The sequence below is a fragment of the Myotis daubentonii genome, chromosome 14, assembly GCF_963259705.1.
Source record: "Myotis daubentonii chromosome 14, mMyoDau2.1, whole genome shotgun sequence".
NCBI lineage: Eukaryota > Metazoa > Chordata > Mammalia > Chiroptera > Vespertilionidae > Myotis > Myotis daubentonii.
The window spans coordinates 54,180,865-54,201,013 of NC_081853.1; the positions used below are offsets into that span (position 1 = coordinate 54,180,865).

Genomic DNA, 20,149 nt, shown 5'->3' on the forward strand with positions numbered 1-20,149 from the left:
GGGTGGCAGTACCACCTTACATTCATTCTCACCTTCATTCATTCATTCATTCATTCACTCACACCCACTCATCCATTCATTCCCCCCTTCCTTGGAACAGCCCCATCTATCCTTTCAACAGATATTTACCGGTCATTTACTGCCAGAAATGTTGCCACAACCTGAATGAGACAGACATAGTCCCTGCCCTCATGGAGTTTATGGTCTAAAGCAGTGATGGCGAACCTTTGGAGCTCGGTGTGTCAGCATTTTGAAAAACCCTAACTTTGGTGCCATGTCACATATAGAAATTTTTTGATATTTGCAACCATAGTGAAACAAAGACTTATATTTTTGATATTTATTTTATATATTTAAATGCCATTTAACAAAGAAAAATCAACCAAAAAAATGAGTTCGCGTGTCAGAGGTGTCATAGGTTCGCCATCACTGGTCTAAGGGAAAATACATTCAGTCACTGCCCACAGAAGTATATCGTTACAATTGTGTTACGTGCTGCACCAGAGAAGAGCAGAGTGGGAAGGGGAGTGGGGAGTCGGGAAGGCTAATCAGGTGGTAATTAAATGAAGGCCTGGAGGATGCCATGGCCAGGTGTGTTGGGCGGTGGTGGTGCTAGAGATGGAGATAAAGGTGTGTGGGGTGTGCTGCTCAAAGCATATGGCAGGGTTGTCCTACGGCACAGGGTGCACACCCACTCTGGGCCAGTGTGGCTGCAGAGCTGAGGGGAAAAGCCTCCAGCAGGGTGTGGCTCCCCAGGCTCACTTTGGATTCCTGCTTTGACCCACTGTATTGACCCCTTTCTCCCCAGCCACGGGGTGTCTGGATCTGTGGTCGGCAGTTAGACAGACAAGAGCAGAGCAAGGACCATGGGCCAAGGTCACCAGGTGCCTAGCAACAGACAGTTGTAGGTTGGGACCTCATCCCCAGGGTGACCTCTCCTTCCCTAGCATATCACTGGCTGGTCTTGTGGTTCGGACCTCCTTGGCCTTTCCTCCCTACAGATAACATCTAGGCCTCAGTTGTGTTTCAGCTCCAGGCTCAGGAAAGCAGCAAAACCAGACCCCAAGACTGACCTCAGGACCAGCTGCGTTGAATAATGACCCCCTGCCCTGGTGCCGGCCAATCCATCAGTGGAGACCACAGCCCTGAAAGGACACGCCTGGAAAGCTGCTGAATTATCTATTGAGATCTTGCCCTGGGACCTCCCCTAAAATCTCCACCCCTAAAACCCTTAGGAGGGAGGATCCAATCTCTCCCTCCTGGGAGCACGCCTGCACCGCCCCCCCCCCCCTTCCTCTCCAGGCCTGTCACCTTTACCTCCCTCACTTCTAAGCTCCAAGAGCCCTTCCTCTGCCTCTATAACTTGTTTCATAAGCCCATGTCTTCTACCAATTACTTCTTCTAACTCTGTGATCTTATAAATAAATGTTCTCTTATAGTTCGAGTCTTGGCTCTGAACTCAAGTACTGAGATTGCTGAACCCGGGTCCCAGACTGGCCCCACAGGTGCCCTTCCCGCTGCCGCCAACAGATCCAGACTTCGGGGCGGCCAGAGGGACCGGCAGGGACTCCTGGCTCTTCCGCCGGCGGAGGCCTCCCAACTCCTCCGAGTGGACCGGGGCCAGCGATCTCGACGGAGCAGGGCGACCCCGAGACGGGCCTCCGCCTCCCTCCCACTCTCAGCGGCAGCGCCGCCGAACGCAGGGGCGGGGTGACCGCGGCGGGCGGGACGGCCTGAAAGGACCAACGACACGCAGCGGCGGCCTCCGGGCGTGCTAGAGCGGCTGCGGCGGCGTGGGGGGAGGGGCCACGGCCGGAAAGGCGGTGACGCACTTCCGGCCATGGAGCCTGAGCTCTGGTTTAGGGGTCCTTCGTGGAGCGTTTGCGCCAAGGCGCTGTGTGCCTGCCAGTTCGTCTGCAGAGCGGTCAGTAAGGCAGTGGGACTGGTGATGTCAAAATTTCTGTTCGGGTCCGAGTTCGTTGTCTTGCAAACTTGAAGAATGAGTTCCCGGACAAAGACGGTAAGCGGTCATAGAGACATAGACAGACTCCCTGCCATGGGGAGCAGCAGGGAGCGGGCCCAACCGCGTGGCCAGTTAAGTTTCCTCGTCTAGGGGTAGACATATGCTCTGCTGGCTTCTGCTTGGTTCGTTCAAAGAATTCTGCCGTAGAACCTTTTAAAGCTCACGTCTCCCCGCACCCTTTTTTCCCGCCCGGTTGGGTTGCCCGTTTTGTCGGGACCGGGCATGGTCAGCAAGCTGCATTCCGCCCAGGTCTGCAGTGTTCCACCCTCCACACGCGCCTGGGATCCCGTCCCCCCTGCCTGCCTAGGCCTCTTCTCTCTCTTCTCTGGGTTCGGAGAAGGACTAGCGGAGGGGGGCCTCCTTCCCTCCCATCACCGCTGATCCTAACTTGCACGTTGAGCGAAGCCATCACTTGGCCCGGATTCGCGGGGGTTCTCAGAAGCCCCCCCGAGAGCATTGTTTAGATGTCCTTCCGCCTTCATCCATATATGGCCCAGGATGTTGAGCAACTGGGCACCGACCAGAAGGTTCCATTTATCTGTTGTGGTTACTATATTGGGGTTCTTTGTGCGGTCTCTAGTCCGTTTGCACCGCCAACGTCCCAGTCTTTTTGCCCTTTGTTCCTCTTCTAGACAACACTGACTGCTCCCCCCAATGCCTGCCACTTCCTGCCCACAGCCTCACCCCAGAATGCAACAGCAGTCCCGTTGGATTGGAGGTGCAGGGGAGAAATTATTTCACTCTGCCTTTAGATTGGGTAATAGTTTCACTTAAGTTAGGGATGGGCTTACTTATGGTTCCTTTGCCGTCCTAGCATTCAAGATTTCTTCTTTTTTCCAAGAATTCAAGGGAACTCCTTTATGGCCGCTGGGCTCTTGACAACCCAGCCCACGCATATATCGGTGTTAACCTGAAAATAAAAAGCCGAAGTTCCAGGCAGCCGGTGTTTACTTAAGATCAAAGAATAGCTATTCAGGAAGCACTGATTCAGGCAGAAACCCAAAGAGTGTTCTGATTATGGGGTGAAGGGAAGGGGAATAATTATGTGCATAGAAGAGACTGAATATACATATGGATAATGGCCAGACCATATAGAAAAATAGAACTCTGACCTGCAACCTCAAGCAATCAGCCCAGGAAGGTAATGCATTATCTGCACTAACCAGTCCAAGTCAGACTACTATCTGTGTCAACGAGTCCGGGAAGCCACAATAACCCTCGTATCCCCAAACAGCCAGAGTTTGATTAAAATGCTCCCCTGGCCAATTACATACAATGTTTTGCTCCTAGGCAACCCTCTTGGCAACAAATCTCTCAGAGCACACCCAAAGCCTCCTTTTTTCCTACTATAAAACTTTCCCACTTCTCTGCGTACTTTGAGTTTCTGCCAAATGCAAGTGACTATGGCCAGCTCCCTTGCTGTTATAAACTCTGAATAAATATCGTTTGCTTGTTCCCGTTTGGGTGGTCTTCATTTATTTCCACAACTCCGTTTAAGTTTAACTTCCTGACATGCTGTGTGATGCTCGGTAAGCCATTTCCTCTCTTTGGACCTTCTTTTCTTCAACTGTTCAACATTTCTTCAAATGTTCAACATTTATTTTATTCAACAAATACTCCTTGGCACTTTAAGATTCTGGGCCCTAAGAGGTGCTGGACACTGGGTGGAGGTTAGAGGCACAAAGATGAACATATCCAGGAAGTCATCTGTTCTCTAGGAATGTAAAACAGTAAAGGAAGGCAGATCTAAGGCACATAGTCAAGTGAAGTATATAGTAGCTTATGTCAGCATCCACCCTCCAAGGGTGCAGAGAAATGGAGACGTGTGGTCCCTGGGGAGAGGGCCTGGAAAGGGTTCCCAGAGGAAGCCTGCGGTGCCCCTGGCAGTGGATGTTTCAGGGAGATCTTTGGAGGGAAGAAAGAAGGACCACAGAGATAAGGTGCCCTCCATCTTCCTGGAGAAGCCAGAGTGGCACGAATCTTGCAGCCTTCACCTCTCCCTTGCAGAGCCCTGGCCCGTGCAGAGCGTGGGCTGCTGGGTGTGGGGCTAGCATGGCTGGCGGGACCGCTATGTCAGGCCCTCCCCTGTCTGGAGCATCCCTTCCCCACAACGGACAGCCCCCGGGTGGGCTCAGGGCACACTCACTTCCCCGTGGGCGGCCCAGGTCATGGCCAGGCCACTCGAGCTGCTGCCGGGACAGCCGGCGCTGGCCCTGGATGCACCTGGTGAGTGCAGTACTGGCACCACAGAGCTGACTCAGTTGTGCCCTAGCTCTAGGCCCAGATAAAGGGCGGAAAGGGGGTAGTGAGGCCCCCGGGAAATTGGGGTACATCCCAGAGTGGAGGACCTGGAGGAAGAGGCTGGGAGCAGAGTGGCTTTGACACTCCTCAGAGACACCATCAGGAGAAGCACACTGCCTATGGCTAGCCGCATACACACGAGCCGGGTGATGGGGCAGAGGTGTTCACAGCGCTGTGCGCAGTGACAGGTGCCCAGAATTTCCATGATACCTGTTGTACAGAACTGGTTATATTTAAGCCAGGTCTTGAGATGAACATGAGTTTGCAGGCTTAGGAGGGGGGGGGCCTGGATCTTCAGGCAGGGGGAGCTGCCGGTGCCAGGGCTCAGATCTGGGCAAAGAAAGGTTTTGAGTTCATAACAGGATGGTGACAAGATAAAAGATAATTAAGGGTGGTGGCTCAGGATGACCCTTGGCAGGTAAATTGGGCCCCTGAATAATGAATGGGGTTGGTTAGGGTGCTGTGGATTGGGACTTCTTTAGGTAGGCGTAGGTGAGCCAGCCTTTGAGCCTGGGAGTGCAGGGTAAGTCGCTGTGGGGACTTTATTGGGCAAGAATTGGCAGGAAATGGACCAGACTGGTGCCCCCATAGAATGGAGATTTCCATCCTGATTGAGGCGATGGTTGGGAATTAGAAGTCTTGATGGCGCTAAGTGCTCTTTGTTTCTTAAGAGGGCGAGAGAGAAAGGAAAGAAAAGGTGCAGGAGTTCTGGCTCCCAGAGATACTGGAAAAAGGGGACATTGAGACTGGGGCCTGGGAAAGAAAAAGCAGGGTGGGGTGTGTTAGTATGTTGGGGTGGGGGAGAGCAGAGAGTCAAGTCAGAGTTTGAGTCTGTCCTGTTGAGTACAGTTTCCAGAGCAACTTGGGTGTTCTGGGAGCCCTTAGCTGCCTCTTTGGCTGGTGGCAGTGACATGGAGGGAGAGGAGAGAAAGGGTCCTACATAGGGCAGGGGTGGGGGGGGGGGGAGGAAGACAAGGCCGTGTGGCATAGCAGGTAAGAGCCAGAGAGGCAGGCGGGTGGTGTGTCTCTCTGTATCCTTGGGGGAAGGTGATCTCTGATCCTCAGTTTCCTTTTCCATAAAACGGATCTAACACCCTCATAGGTCATGAGACCTACACAAAGTGATGTATGTGGAAGTGTTTGGCGCAGGCTCACTGAATGGTGGTTGTTTTTGTTCCCACCATTGGTGACCTCTGATGGAGGACTCATGGGAAAGGATCACACCTAGAGCACAGACAGTTGTTTCTGGCATCAGGGATGGGAAGAGGAAACCCGCACAGACTCATGAAGATGAGAGGAGGTTTGCGGAAGTAAAGACGAAGAGACAGACTACTGGCGGCCGATCGCTTTCCTCTTTGTAAGCGGGGGGCAAGATCTGCTGACAGTTCCTTCAGACATTCAGAATCCAGAAACTCAACCCCTCCAGTGCCTCTTCGTGCCTGGTGTCCCCCTTTCTCCAAGCCTCGGTCCTGGGATAGGGCATTTAAACACGTGTTGTTTCAGGGCTCAGTGACCTTCGAAGACGTGGCTGTGTACTTCTCTGAGAACGAATGGACTTGCCTGACCTGCCCTCAGAGGGCCCTGTACAGGGATGTGATGCTGGAGAATTACGGGGCCGTGGCTTCCCTGGGTAAGGGTCTTTCCCCGAGGACTCCGGCTCTGTCCTTCAGAGTTTCCTGGTTCCTTCTTCCTCAGAGACTCTGGAATCTTCCAGAGCCCTCGGCCGAGCAGCACCTTCAGGCTCATGGATTCTTCATGACCCAACCTCAGTGGTTCCTGGGCAGTAGGCAGGCTGGTGGTGTGTCTCAGTCTGTATCCTTGGGGGAAGGTGATCTCTGATCCTCAGTTTCCTTTTCCATAAAAGGGATCTAACACCCTCATAGGTCATTTCGGGCCCCACATAGGACCTCCTTGCCCCAGGGTCAGAGCTGCCCGCCTCCCAACCCTTGTGCTGTGGGTACAGTGGGAAGGGAGCAGATTCCTGCTGCCCCACAAAGCCCTCATTCCCCTAAATTTGGGAGACGCAGCCTAATACCACATGGCCATGCAGCTGTCTGAACCTGAGAGCTCTAAGAGGGAGAGAACCAGAAAGCTCCATTCCTCCGCGAGGAAAGCGCCTGTTGGCTCGCTCAAACTGTGAGGAGCACCTCCTGCTCTCCTTGCTGACCTCTGGAGGCTGCTGGCCCCGCTTCCCTGGGTCTCTTCACCTTTCCCTGGATGTCCTTTTCTTGTTCTCCCGGGTAATTTCCCTTCTTTCCCCTCCTTCCCCTGGAGACACAGGCCTGAGGGAGGAGCCTGGGATTACCCTGTGTGGCCCCACTCACCTGTCTGTCCCATTTCCTTCCCCTCAAGCAGCGTTTCTATTTCCCAAACCGGCTCTGATTTCCCGGCTGGAGCGAGGGGAAGCCCCCTGGTGCTCGGCCCCTCAGGGAGCTCTGGATGGAGAGGGCTGGAAGGGCGTGTCCTCAGGTGAGTGGAGACACACGTGTCAGTCACCTGACCGGTCCCCTTGTCTCGATCTTTACCTTGTAATAGTTGTGTGTTCTCTTAACCTCGTGTTGTGAACAGCAGGGGGCTTCCTTGTTGTTCTCTGCGTCCCCGGCTTGTTTTATTCATCCTGGCTCCTCTGGGTGCCATCTTCATTCGCACGTTTTTTCTCTTCCCCATCTTTGATGTTCTTACATGGCCGCCACTCACTTTTACTCCCTGACTTTTCTGTTTACTCTCTGATCGAGGAGGCCTTTCCACCCTCCTGGCCTGCTTGTAATCTCCAACAGAAGATTCTGGCTGCCCTTTGGGGCATCACAGCCATCTTTATCACGATAAATCAAGAAGTTTCAATAACCCTGAACCAAACAGTTTCTATTCCTCAGGGATTTCTGGTGGAGAAAGCCGTGGGACTCCTTTAGGCCCAACACAGGGCTTTCCTGCTCCTAACTTCTCAGTGAGAACTCTGTCCCCTTATTGCCTCATTGGCTCCATTCTATCTTCTCTCCTCAGGGGCATTTTTGTGGGCACAGTGGGACTCAAACTCTACCCTCAATTTCTCCGTTCTCACAGTTCCTTGCTGCATCTATCAGTCTTTCCATGCTTAGAAACTCCTGATTACAAGTAACAACCCAGTTCAAATTGGCTTAAACAGTAAAGAGGAATTTATTATTTCGTGTAACTGGGAAGTCCATAGATAGAGTAGGCTGCAAGTAATTTGATCAGAATTTCAAGCTCTGCTCATTTCCATCTCCTGGTATGTTGGCCTTGTCTACAGTCTGGCTCCTCTCATGATTGTAAAGGTGATTGGTAGTTGTGACTCATACCTGATAGGAAAGTGAAGCAGGCCTTCTGCAGACTTGAACCATTGCTGATCGGAGTCTGAGTATTGTTCCAATGAACCAGCTTAAGTCTTATGCCAGCTCTAAATCAATGACTGTGTCCAGGGAAGTACTGTGCAACAATGGACTTGGCTTGGACTGTGGTCCCTGAATTGATCTCTCATGTAGTTAGTCAGGTGGGACAACCTGCTTAGCTTAGACCAGAGAGAGGCCTACACTAGGAGCTGGAGCTGGGATCACTTCCACCCAAAGGGCCTGGCTACTCCGTAATGGGGGAGAGAGAGAATGGATGTAGGGAGATAACTACAGGGTCCTCTATATTCTCAGGATCTCGATGCTTACTCCCGCTGTCACCCAAGGGAATGTAGGCAGAAAGCCAACAGCTAAGTTATTCCTTAAGCCATACCCTAGTTCCCTGAACTGCAGCAGATCTCCCTGGAGCTCCTGCTCCTACTCAAAGTCCACTTTTGTCTCAGAGAAGAGAAGAGACTACTCAGGGAACACACAGTCCCTGGCTTTAGCATTAAAAGGTTGTCATTTGGAAGGCGTAGAGGTGATTTGTTTCTTTGGAGGGTTCAGATGGGCATTCCAAAGGGGCAGATCTTAGCTAAGCCCAAAGAATTGTGTATTAGAATGGACTGTTGTGTAGAGGTGTCTATCTTTAGAGTAAAAAGTGACTCTGGAAATAGCTGAGTGAGGCTGAGGGGCCAGTTCTTAGGGATGCTATAGAACAGCGGTTCTCAACCTGTGGGTCGTGACCCCTTTGGGGGTCGAACAACCCTTTCACAGGGGTCACCTAAATACATCCTGCATATCAGATATTTACATTACGATTCATAACTAGCAAAATTACAGTTATGAAGTAGCAACAAAAATAATTTTATGGTTGGGGGTCACCACAACATGGGGAACTGTATTAAAGGGTTGCAGCATTAGGAAGGTTGAGAACCACTGCTATAGAGAGACCCATTGTCGATTCTTTGTGGAAGAGATGGCAATAGAAAGATGGATAGGAAGGAAGGAAACTCCGAGATCATGGTTTCCTGACATAGCCTCTGGTATAGCTCCTTGCAAGTCCATACTATCCTGATTTTTTCTTAAGTGAAAGACAGAAGAAACCATAGCCTTTCCTATTTCTTCTTGACATTTTAAAATGAGTGATATGTTTTCATATTTTGGGGAACTGATGGAATAACAATTTCCTGTACCTCTATTTTCTATCCTTTACACACACACACACACACACACACACACACACACATATTATTTTAGAGAGAGAGAGAGAGAGAGAGAGAGAGAGAGAGAGAGAGAGGAAGAAAGAAAGAAAGAAAGAAAGAAAGAAAGAAAGAAAGAAACATCAATTTGTTGTTCCACTTATTTATGCATTCATTGGTTGATTCTTGAATTTGCCCTGACTGGGGATTGAACCAGCAACTTTGGCATATCAGAATGATGCTCTAACCAACTGGCTATCCAGCCAGGGCTTATTATTTATATTCTTATGCCCCTTAAATTTCAAGTAATATGTGTTGCCAGTCTTTCCACCCAACTTCATTCTCTTCTTACACGTTTCATCTCTGCTTCTTTCCTAATGGGCTCCACTCCTCCCATGGAGCCAGCCTTCTATATATATATCTTAGCAGGCTATCCATTACTTTTCCTTTTTTTGTTGTATACTACCCTTCCCTGCACCAGAAGGCTCAGCTGGGGCATAGTGTTTCCCTAATGCAGTGGGGCCTGGCACAGAATCAGAAGGCTCACACCATACACGGTGTTTCCGTATACCCGGGGCCCTCACACTGTACACAGTGCTCCCTCCTGCCATGGTGTCCCTGCTTGGATCTCCCATCTTGATCAGGAGGAAGAGCCATTGAACCTGAACCCACTTACTGGTGAAAAGGAAATGAGCACTTTTCTCCTAGTCACATATTTTCCTCTGTATTTCCCATTGTAAAATGTTAAAAGTCCATTTTGCCATTTATGTTCTAAATAAAAGATCCTCTAAAAATCTCCAAATCAATCAAGAGAAAACAAACTCCAAGCTTCCAACTTCAATTGAACAGGCACAATTAATGAAATTGGGTGCATTTTGGGTCATAGACTCAAACTGAATAGATGGCCTGTAGTCAACCAACATTTTAAAAGTAAACACTTACATTTTACTCATTGTGTTAGTCGCCAAGGATTAAAAAACAAGTAATATTTGGTGCCTATTCCAGAAGGGCTCACAATCTAATAATAGGACATTATATGGAAATGTATAATTATAGCAAAATATGATACTGTGAAAGAGGTGTGAATAGCACCCTATGAGAAAAAAGAGGAGGCAGTCTTTTCCCAGCTCTGCCTCAAGTAGTTTGGGGAAGTACTTTTCATGGCAGCCCTGGTGATTGGATTGAATGAGAAGACTGCACTTCCTTTTTATGTTAACAAGTATGAGGGAGGTTCTTCTTGCTGCTCCCCTCTATGTGATGAGCTCAGGTTCCGCAGGTATACCACAATGATTGTTGATTTCTGACCAGGTCTTTTGCCCAGAACCCTGGCTTGTTCTTCTTATGTTATAAACTAGACCACCTGTAAGTAATTCTGACTTGTCCCCCTTAGATTCAATTGGACTATTTCCCAAGAGCACCACTGCCCCCATGCTTGGGTCTGGTGCTGAGATTCACAGCCCTTAGGAACTCTCTGTCTAGTTGTTGCCTTTTGCTTTTGGTGGCTTTCTGTGTGTTAGTTCTGCTTTGTCATTTCAGCTAGGTCAGGCCTCTGGCACTTGGAGAGAAATGGATATATTGGTGACTGTAGTCACTCTTTCATGGGTAATCATGACATTTGCAGCTCTGATTTCTTCTTCCAGAGGGTGTGTTGAAGAGTGATGAGAAAGAAGATTTTATTCTGAAGGAGGAAATTTTTGAGGAGCCGCAGGACCACATGGTACCATCAAGAGGACCCCCGTGGTGTGGGTCCGGGAGATTCTGGTTTGGAAAAACCCATGAAGAGGAGAAATGCAGGTTAGGAAGATGGTGTGACTACCCCAATGGGAGAAGTGTAGAGAACACTACAAATGATATTATGGAAGTGATTGCCAAAGGTGAAATGATCTCAGTAGAAGAGAGTTCAGAAAATACTGATGTTAATGCCCACCTGGCTATACACCGGAAAATTCTAAGTGAGCAGGTATTCTGTGTCTGTGAAGAATGTGGCAAGTGTTTTGATCAAACTGAAGACTTGTATCAGCATCAGAGAATTCATGATGGAGAGGTCTATGAATGTAAGGAATGTGGGAAGACTTCCAGTTTTAGATCACATGGCATTGCACATCAGATAAGTCATACAGGTGTAAAACCCCATGTATGTCAAGAATGTGCTAAAACCTTCATTTGGAAGTCAAAACTGATTCGGCATCAGTTAATACACACAGGAGAGAAACCCTTTGAATGTAAGGAATGTGGGAAGGGTTTTAATCAGAATGCAAACCTTCTACAGCATCGGCAAATCCACACCAGGGAGAAACCATATACATGTAAGGAGTGTGGGAAAAGCTTTATTCGGAACCCAGCCCTTCTTCAACATCAGCGAATCCACACTGGGGAGAAGCCTTATGAATGTAAGGACTGTGGGAAAGGCTTCACGTGGAACTCAGATCGTGTTCAGCACCAGAAGATCCACACTGGAGAGAAGCCTCATGAATGTACTGACTGTGGGAAAAGCTTCATTTGCAAGGGAAACCTTATCCGACATCAGAGAATCCATACTGGGGAAAGACCCTATAAATGTAATGACTGTGGGAAGGCCTTCAGTCAGAAATGTGTTTTGATTAAGCACCAGAGGTGCCATGCTAGAGAAAAAAACCTATACCTGTCAGATCTCCCACCTTCTGGAACATTAGAGAATACATAGTGGTGATACTTGTTTATGATATTCATGATACAGGAACCCCAGAGACAAAATGAGATGACCATCCACATTTGCTACGGCTCTAATCTGTTTCTCCTCCTGAACAGATACCCTGTACTCTAGCAAGATTGGTCCCCCATGTTCATATTAGGCAACATTTAGTTGAGCACTTACTCTGTGCGAACCACCATACATACATCCTCTAATTTTTCTCAATCTGATTAAGGTAGATATTCATCCCCATTTTATAAGTGAGAAATCTGAGGTTGAAAGGTTATAAAACTCATTTAAGGTTGCTTAGCCTGTGAGGGCAGGAAGAGAGCAGTCAAGAAAACGAGAGAAATGAAGCTGTATCACTAATGACAGTATTAAAATTGCATTATTTTATGTTAAGGACAGTGATTTTTTCCCCCCCTGAAACTACATTGTTCTAAAATGAATATTACTTGTGCAAACCACTCTGGTATAGCTTCTTTTGATTTTGCCTTAGCATACCTACCCCACCAACAATGTATCTTATGATGATGCAGTTTCCCGCCCGTAAAATGAGGTCCTAACTCCTGCTCTTCCGTATTTAAGTCTTTGGGGAGTGATCAGAGGAGCTCCTATAAAGGTCCCAGGTCATGCATACCACCCAGAACTTGAGATAAAATAACCTTGAAAAGATGTGACCTAAGTTCCACACAGGGACCTTGTGGATCCCGGGGAAGTGTCGGTCCCTGGGCCCAGCCTTCTTGGTAGAGTGGTGGTTTTGTGGGACACAATGGTTGAGCATGAATGTGAGGTAAAAAGCTGTAACTCTGCGCTCCATGTGGGGCCTCACAGTAGCCTGGTAGGAACTAAACAAATGACATCACCAGTGGCGGACAAGTGCAGTTCGCGGACCGGTCAGGACAGTCTAGGAGAGAGGCGCAGGGCGGCGTGGTGGGCTTCTGGTTGGGGACTGGGCTCCCTTCTCCCTGCTCCCGATCTCCCCTCGTTGGTGGTGGCTCTCTACGGAGGACCAAACAGCACTGCCTTTTTGACATTCTGGGGGGGGGGGGGGTTCCTTCTGGATATAGAATAAGATCGCCACTCCGTTCCTCGACTTCCATTTATTCAGCAAACATTTCGGAGGCTCCTCTGTGCTGCGGCCTCCACCCCGTCCAGGGTCGCCCCGCAGCCCCGTTCAGATCCCCCTCCAGGCTCCAGATCGCTCTTCCAGGCCCTGAAGGGAAGGGCCCACCCGCGGGAGAAAAACACGTCCAGCAGGGGCTGGGCCAGTCTGTTTCCGGAAGTGGCTTCCGCCTCCAAGGGGCGGGACTACTGAGGCGGGCTCCGCAGCTACGAACCAAAGCTCGGCTTCCGGCTCCCGCTCAGACTCCGCCTCCTTCCGGAGGAGGTGGGTGGTGCGGCTGCAGGACCTGGGCTCGGGCCGGAGGCTGGGAAGAAGACGGGATTTATCTCGCCCGTCCTCCCATCTCCTAGGCTTGTCTCGCGGGAACTAGGAGGAACCACCGAGATGCGGGGTCCTCCAGTTACTAGAGGGACTCTCAGGGACGGTTTGGTCGGCGGGTCAATGTGAGGAAGTACTTCCGGGTCGCAGCTACTGTTCGCGCAGAGAGTTTGGTTTGCGAGCCGCGTGCAAAACCTCTGATCGTTGGGAGGCTGCGTAGGCCGCTCAGAGCCCAGGGTGAGCGGGTCTGACCCGGCCCGAGCAGGAAGGGGAGGCCCTGCGGGGAGACGAGAGCGGCGGCTGCTGCCACCGGGTCCTCACCCCACCCCCGGGTCCTCACCCCACCCCCGGGTCCATCTTGTCGCGAGGGGGCGCCAGCCTTCGGCTCCGACCCCTTGGTTTCTCGTCCCCAGCACAGCCAGCGGCCTGTTTATTCTTTTTGGGAACTGATAGAATTTGAGGGGCGTTGACACCGAGGTTCGTAAAAAGTCTTGATTGAGCTCCAGGACACGCTATCCACAGAGACTAGGCCCCTCGGCCGTTTCAGCCCCTCTCGTCCCGGCTGCGGAGGCCCAGCCGCACCCCCAGCCCGTGTCCACCTTAACGGCTCCCTCCCGCTCCAGGTGGTCCCAGGAGGCCGGTCTGTGATCACTTTTATCTACTCACCTGGCCTGGTGTCAACCCCATCAGGAAGCTTATTAGTGTCCCTAGAGCAGGCAAAGTCTTGGCAGTGCTGAAATGGTCCCTCCCCTCCCTCCCTCCCTCTCTCCTCCCCTCTCCCCTCCATCTCCCTCCCTTCCCCCTTCCGTAATGGAGGCTACTTAGTTCACAAATTGGAGAATGTGGAGTCCTGGATTTGGATTGGCTCATTTGAATGTTTAATCCCCCCCCCAAAAAAAACACCCCAAAATCTCATGACGAGTCATATCCATCAAGCACCTAATGTCCAGTGTGTCCAGTGTTTGGCATGGAATTACCTTTGTACAGTATTGGAGATAGGGAAAGATTTCTGGACCAAGAAATAACATCCACTTAACGTTTCCTCATCGACTTAACCTAACTGTTGAGGTTGGTGATCAATGGGATTAAGCCGTGGGTCCTGTTAGTGCCGTGTATTGGGTTGTGACTCGCTCCCCATTGGGTTTTTGTTTGTGCTTCAGCTCCCTAGCTGTGCTTTTCCCGTAGGAAGAAGTGGAAGGGAATGATCTGTAGCAGTGGTTCTCAACCTTCCCAATGCCGCGACCCTGTAATACGGCTCCTCATGTTGTGACCGCCAACCATAAAATTATTTTCGTTGCTACTTCATAACTGTAATGTTGCTACTGTTATGAATCGTAATGGAAATATCTGATATGCTATATGTGTTTTCCGATGGTTGCGACCCACAGCTTGAGAACCGCTATAGGGTGGCCAATGCTGCCATTCTACTTTTAGGTCAACAATATGGACCAGACCTTTTTGCTTAAATTATTCTGTTTACTATGTCAATATTATTAAGTATCCACTGCAAGGGACATTTATTACAAAGATATGAAGACAATATCATCATTTCAGAGAATTGGAGGACACAGCTACTACAAGGGGTACCCATTTACTCAATCTGAATCACTGCTTTGGTTACCCTTGGACTTAAAGCCTCCGTGAGTTTAGCAGCATGTCTGCTGTCTGGCCACTGTGAGATGTGTATTGTCACTGACACAAGGCAATAACTGATGAGTAACAGTTGATATAGCCTCAAAACAGGGTGGATCAGATGGGTGCAGGAGTTATGGTCAGCAGAGTTACTGCTACTAATGCTTGTTTCTTTACCTTCAGCTCCTGAGTCTTAACTGTTCCTCAAGACCCGAATAAAAGAGGTCAGATAATGACAGCAATGTCCTTAACAGCTGGGCCCCAGGTGAGCTGAGTTTCCTCTGTTTCTACGTGAATACATATATGTATATACACATATATTTATATATGCATGTATGCTTATATATATATATATGCACATAGACATTCATATAACTTGTATATACATAAGTATACATGCATGTATATACACATGTAACATTTATATATATAAAATATGTAAATTTCTCAGTGAGGTATTATTTATCTACAATATAAATCTAAACTGTATAGCTCACTTTTAAAAAATATACACACATGCCCTGTCCAGTGTGACTCGGTTGACTGTCGTCCCATGCACCAAAATATCGCCAGTTTGATTCCCTGTCAGGGTGGGTTGCAGGCTCCATCCCTAGTAGGGAGTGTGCAGGAGGCAGCCAATCGATATTTCTTTCTCTTTCTCCCCCTTTCCCTTCCTCCCTCTCTAAAATCAGTTAAAAGAAAACATATTTAAAAATATATATACACACTTGTATGATCATCACTCATATTAAGACACAGAACACAATCACTACCACAACAAGCTCTATCATTTGCCATCCCAAGCAGTCGACCCCAAAGTTGACTGTTATTCATTCTGACCTCTGTCACCGTAGTTTAATTTTATTTGTTCCTGAACTTCATGTAAATGGAATCATTCAACATGTATTCTTTTGTATCTGCCTTATTCTGTTCACCAATGTGTTTATGAACTTTATACATAACAGTCCTTTTTAATTGCTGAATAGTTTTCCATTATATGATTATATTACATTTTATTTATTCATTCTTCTTCTTCTGTGGATAGATATTTTTATTGTTTTCAGAATGCAGTGAATAGGAATGCAGTGAAAATTCTTGTATATGCCCTTTGGTGGACACAGCGCTCATTTCTCTTGGGTGCGTCTTTAGAAGTCAAATTGCTAGGTCATAGGGTATACATTTGATTAGTTTTAGTAGATGCTGCCCAACAATTTTCTGAAATGGTTGTTCCAATTTATATTTTTACCAGCAGTACATGAGAGTTCCAGTTGTTTCACATTCTTAGCAACACTTGTCATTCATTATTGCTAACTTGTTTTTAGATTTCCTTTTCTGCACAACCAGTGATATGGAGCACTATTTCATATGTTTATTCGCTACATGGATCTCCTCTTATGTGAAGTCCCTGTTCAGTTATTTTCCCAATTTTTTAATACATCGTATGTCATTTTTTTCCTCCTAGTTGTAGTTCTGTATTATGGATATGAGTTCTTTGTCAGCTATATGTGTTATGAAATATCTTTTCCCAGCCTTTGGCTTGCTTTTTCACTCCCTTAGTGGTGTCCTTTGATAAGCAGATTTTTCTCTAGCCTGTTCCAAGTAAGCAATGTTTTCCTATTGGATCTCCAACCTCACTACCTTTGCGTGGGGGTGGGGAGTCATTGACAAATCGGAGAGCTCTGTGCCTGGGGTAGTGGACAAGGAGACAAGAATGAGGGAAGAACTGGGATGAAAGCAGAATTGGGAAATGACAGTAAAATGAGCACCCCAAATAATCACCAACTATTACAAAGTGGGGAGGGGCTGAGAGCTAAGGTGTCAGCCATATTCAGTTCCATATTAGTTCTCTGCCGGAAGCCATTCCATCCTTGCTGCTTGACACAGTCGCTGCAGGGAAGAAACATCTGCACAGCATATGTTCCAAGGGACCTGGCGTATATGGCATACTGTTCTTAATATGTTTGCTCCCCTTCTTAGCGCTATGTGTTCTAACCAGGGCCACCTCCCTGAGAAAGGTTGTTTCCCTAGGTGGGAATGTTTCCCTGGAGTTAGGGATTAATGGGACTAGGGAAGGGAATAAATCAGTAAAACCCCCTAGTGTTACAGAAATACCGTGTACTACTTATGAGGAACTTAGACTAAGACTGTTAGCAATAAATTTAGGACTTGCTAGGCCCACATCCCCAGGGGTGTACCCACTAGAGAAAGTACCAAAGCCTATACCCCTAAAAACCCGCCGACGCAGGGCAGTCCCAGGGAAGACCACCAGCAAGGCTAAAAGGACATAACCTTTACTTGGGCCATAGAATAGGAAGATCTTCTTCAGTTACTTCCTTATAGCTTAACAGTAGAGCAGTAGAATAGTGACCTTGGAATAGAAATAACAAATTAGCCCTTACAATGAAACACAGAGACTGACCTTTGTAATAGAATGTAGAAACATAGACAATAGATACGATTAAAATCAACAGAGCTAGATAGAGATAAGATTTTTAGCAAAGGTCAGATAAGAAAACAAGGAACTGTAAAAGGTCAAAGGAGGACCCAAAACATACCATGATGTAGCTATAGAGGCATGCTTACAGAATCAAATAGTATAAATACAGCGGTAACAGGACAATGAAGAAGAACCTGACTATGCTGATCATCTGAACGCTGTCTCCGTGTCCTTCATTCTTCGCCGACGCCGTCCACACCTTTGGGAACCCCTGGACCGCTGGGGCTGGACCCCGGCAGTTCTGCTTTTATATATACGTAATTTCACGCTCAGGCTCAAGCCCAGCTCCTATATAGTGGTCTATTTGGAGGTCACTTATATTGGAAGCTCATGTATTTGATTCTAACTGGGAAAGTATGCTGAACTCTGGCTGCCTTTAATTGGCATCCTCTTTCCCCACATCTTCCAAATTTTACACAAAAACTCACCAGGCACATGAGGGACCCAGTACTAAATACATGCCATTGTAGGTGCCCTTCCCAGGCCTTTCATTGACAGTGTTGACCATCACCAAAGTCCTGAGGCCTGGAAGAGCAGTAGCTTGTTGTTTCAGGAACTGGTGACTTTTGAGGATGTGGCCGTGTACTTCACTGCGGAGGAATGGGCCAGCCTGGGACCCGCTCAGAGGGCCCTGTACAGGGATGTGATGCTAGAGAACTATGCGGCTGTGGCCTTCCTAGGTAAGGCCTCTGCCGTGGGTCTCTGCCTGGGCCCTCAGAAGTTAAAGGGCTCTCTTACACTTAGTAGCTGACCCCAAATGCCAATGTCAAGAGTTGCCAGGTACAGACAGCCCCGGTGTCTGATGTACAGGAAGGCTTTCCTCCTTCTTCCACCATAAAAGCTACCCTCCCTCCCCGCCTTAGAGGGGTACCCTCACCCTAGCATTGAGCCTCCAGATTATCTTGAGAGAACTCAGCCCCCTATTCTCCCTGTGGGAGTTGCTCCTAGGAGCCATGTATCTGTTTTCCCCCAATGAGAATTTTCCATCCCCTAGCAAAGAAGGTAAGAAATTTTGTTTCCCCTTAAATAGAAATTTGCCTCCCAGGGTATTGCAGACTTCCTTGGGAGCATGATCCTGAGGCTTCTTCCCAGGACCCCTATTTAGGGTACCTCTAGCTCAGTCCACCCAGGAATTACTCTCCTCACCTCTGGCTACAACTCAGTTGTAGCCATAGGCTGAGGTTGACCTATTGACCTCTAATCTTTGTGTTGTGTCTTCTTTCCTTCAAGTAGCATCACCCAGTTTCAAACCAGCTCTGATCTCTCAGCTGGAACAAGGGAAAGAGCCGTGTTTCATCGAGCCACAAGGTCAGAGTTGGAAAGCAGACCTTGCAGGTGAGTTGAGTGAGGGGTGCCCTTGCCAGCGGTGTCTCTTCCTTTGCTTTTATTTCATCAACATGAGAGATGTGTGTTGTGAAAAGCATCACGGAGTACATTGGGATCCTTGCTCACACTGACTGGTGTGTGATTCATTGCTTCCTATCCGTTTACACCAAGCATGTCAAACTCATTTAACGAGGCATGAGGCCTGCCGGCTACGAGTTTGACATGCTTGCTTTACACTGTAGTAAACACCCTGCTTGAGCATTTCACCCCCTGGGATGCTTTTATCCCTGGGGATGTGTGGAGACGTTTTTCTAAATACTTGTCTGCTTGTATGCATACATGCATAACCCATGGATACAGACAATAGGGTGGTGAAGGATTGGGGCAGGGGCGGGGGCAGGCTGTGGGAGCCAATGGGGGGTAAAAGGGACATATGTAATACTTTCAACAATAAAATTTTTTAAAAAATAATGAATACTTGTCTGGTTATGTGTGATCACCTTTTTCCAGTTTCCCCCAGTTTTACAAAATTGGTAAAACTGTAGTGTTATTATCTTGTCCACTAACCAACAGAACAGATAGAAAAATTTATTTTTGCTTTTCATGATAATTAATATATTAAAATTCTATTTTTTATATTGAAATACTTTAAGGTAGCTTACAGATACTTTGATTTTTCCTTCCCTTTAGGATACAGCGCAAAATTAAGAAGATGTATCCGTTTAGCTAAAATGATGTCAGATGCCATAAAATTAAAACTTCTTCAGAATCATCTCTTGTGGGAAGACAGAACAAAGGCTTAATTCCTTACGTTTAAATACCACTTTTCAGAGTAAGCAGTTGATTTAAGAGCCATCTTAAATGATGTCAAGTATGCATTTTCTTCTGCTGACACATGCATTTCCTAGATTTAATGTTTTTCATTCATTAAAATTGTTCATGTTGATATACAAAGCTTGCTTTCCTGTCCTTTTTAAAACAGCTTTATTGAGGTATAACTCACAAACTCTGCAGTTCATCCATTTAAGATGTACAGCTCAGTGGTATTTAGTATATTCAGATTCGTTTAAGCATTTCTATAGTCTACTTTTAGAACATTTTTGTTATCAAAAAAGAAACCCTGTATCCATTAGCAGTCACTGACCATCCCTCTTTCCCCCCATGTTCATTTTAGGCAGCCACTTACTTACTTTCTGTTTCTACCGATTTGCCTGTTGTGGATATTTGATATTAATAGAATCATACTCAGCTGGCCATGTTCAGCTGGCTTTCACTTTCAAGTTTCTTTCATTTTGTAACATGCCAGTGCTCCGTTCCTTTTATGTGTGAACTAGAGGCCAGGCGCATGAAATTCGTGTGCAGGAACAGTCCCTAGGCCTGGCCTGCGGTCAGGGCCATCTTCACTGGCTGCTCACAGCCGCCCCCCTCCCCCATCACCCACCCCCGGTCCCCCTTTTGCCATCGGGTGATCGGAGCCTGACAGCCGGGGGAAGGGACTGAGAGGTCGGCTATTCCCACCTGCTCGCTGGCCCTTCCTGCCACCGCTGGTCGCCCTCTGTGTGTGGGGCAATAGGCAGGGCAGGGGCCTTGGCCTGGCACCGCCCACATCCCCCACCACCCACCCCCAGTTCCCTGTTCGCCATCAGGTGATCGGAGCCTGCTGCCTGGGGAAAGGGACGGAGTGCGCCTTACAGTGACTGGTCCAGTGGTAG

General features: G+C 48.0%; 2 protein-coding genes across 6 annotated transcripts; both read left to right on the forward strand.

Annotated features, from left to right (window-relative positions):
• Window positions 1-1,823: 1,823 nt before the first annotated feature.
• On the forward strand, window positions 1,824-12,005 carry ZNF662 (zinc finger protein 662). The gene is given in 5 exon segments (XM_059664529.1): window positions 1,824-2,020; window positions 5,828-5,954; window positions 6,677-6,793; window positions 10,508-11,496; window positions 11,498-12,005. Coding segments are annotated over 5 exon segments (1,296 nt in total). The 5' UTR covers window positions 1,824-1,999; the 3' UTR covers window positions 11,540-12,005.
• An 845-nt stretch (window positions 12,006-12,850) lies between these two features.
• KRBOX1 (KRAB box domain containing 1) lies at window positions 12,851-19,391 on the forward strand. Of its 5 annotated transcripts, none has more exons than XM_059664534.1 (5): window positions 12,851-13,101; window positions 14,798-14,879; window positions 17,665-17,791; window positions 18,342-18,446; window positions 19,128-19,391. In XM_059664534.1, exons 2-5 carry the CDS (start codon window positions 14,847-14,849, stop codon window positions 19,238-19,240), a joined length of 378 nt encoding a protein of 125 aa, XP_059520517.1. In that variant the 5' UTR covers window positions 12,851-13,101; window positions 14,798-14,846; the 3' UTR covers window positions 19,241-19,391. The 5 variants fall into 5 exon arrangements, with proteins under 5 accessions (XP_059520517.1, XP_059520515.1, XP_059520519.1 ...); XM_059664532.1 differs by lacking the exon at window positions 12,851-13,101 and adding an exon at window positions 13,108-13,219; XM_059664536.1 differs by lacking the exon at window positions 12,851-13,101 and adding an exon at window positions 13,108-13,219 and having other exon boundaries at window positions 18,345-18,446.
• The last annotated feature ends 758 nt before the right edge of the window (window positions 19,392-20,149 follow it).